Source organism: Haplochromis burtoni, unplaced genomic scaffold, assembly GCF_018398535.1.
Source record: "Haplochromis burtoni strain Fernald_Lab_line unplaced genomic scaffold, NCSU_Asbu1 Contig_2964, whole genome shotgun sequence".
Lineage (NCBI taxonomy): Eukaryota > Metazoa > Chordata > Actinopteri > Cichliformes > Cichlidae > Haplochromis > Haplochromis burtoni.
In genome coordinates this window covers 1-862 of record NW_024585325.1, presented here as the reverse complement: position 1 = coordinate 862, position 862 = coordinate 1, and the positions used below count along the sequence as shown (strand labels likewise).

Here is an 862-nt window from a genome sequence, read left to right as displayed (position 1 = left end):
CACATTTGCTAAACCTACTCATATTTTCTATCTACTAATCAGGGTATGAGTGGGCAGCCAGTCTACAACCCTGTAAGTAAAATTTGCATAACACTCAACTTTCAGTCCAGTCACTGACTCCACGGGTATTATATTGAAAGATTAAATCTGAAAATATGAGGTGAATTTAGTCAAATGAAGATGATTTGTTTAGAGAACATAAACAAGATGAGCTCACATGCTGAACTTTGTTTAATGAAAATGTTCAATTTTACCTTTTCTATTATTATGACTAAGAAAAGCATGTGGGATGTGAGGCTTGAACTTTTGTTGGTTTCTGAAATGATGCATAACAAAGAAAGTTTGACAATCACTGTTTTGTACACCTCTTATTAGGCCACCTGTGTTACTGTGTAATACTGTAATACTCATATAAGATATCTCATTTTGTTTTTAAGCCTGTGCCCTACTCCAACATCATCCCAGGAGGGATGTTCCCTAAGAGGACCATCGTCATCAGAGGCATGGTTCCCTATGGAGCACACAAGTGTGTGATTTTAAGACTACTTGCCAAAATCTCTAGTGCAGTACTAAAGTGCTAACATGAATGTTTAACGCTCATGGATGTGTGTTTCAGATTAAGCATCAAGTTTTTGGTGAGCAGATCTCGAGATGTCGCTTTCCACATCTATCCGAGATTCAGGGAAGGAATTGTTGTAAGAAACAGTATGATTGGAGGAAACTGGGGCCAGGAGGAGAGAGAAATGAGCATGAATCCATTTATGGAGGGCCAGTACTTTGATGTAAGTAGCATCAGTCACGCAGTCGTAATATCAAGTTCTTATGATGAATTTTAGAAGTAAATTTTAATGTGATTTTGGCA

At 37.6% G+C, this 862-nt stretch overlaps 1 protein-coding gene across 1 annotated transcript in view; it reads left to right on the top strand.

Annotated features, from left to right (window-relative positions):
- The window catches only part of LOC102297509 (galectin-4), a gene marked incomplete at its 3' end in the record, with an annotated part of 6,001 nt that extends 5,219 nt beyond the window's left edge, over window positions 1-782 (top strand). The window contains 3 exon segments of the mRNA XM_042217777.1: window positions 43-72; window positions 438-526; window positions 617-782. Of these exon segments, the coding sequence (XP_042073711.1) occupies window positions 43-72; window positions 438-526; window positions 617-782 (285 nt within the window).
- Window positions 783-862: the final 80 nt, after the last annotated feature.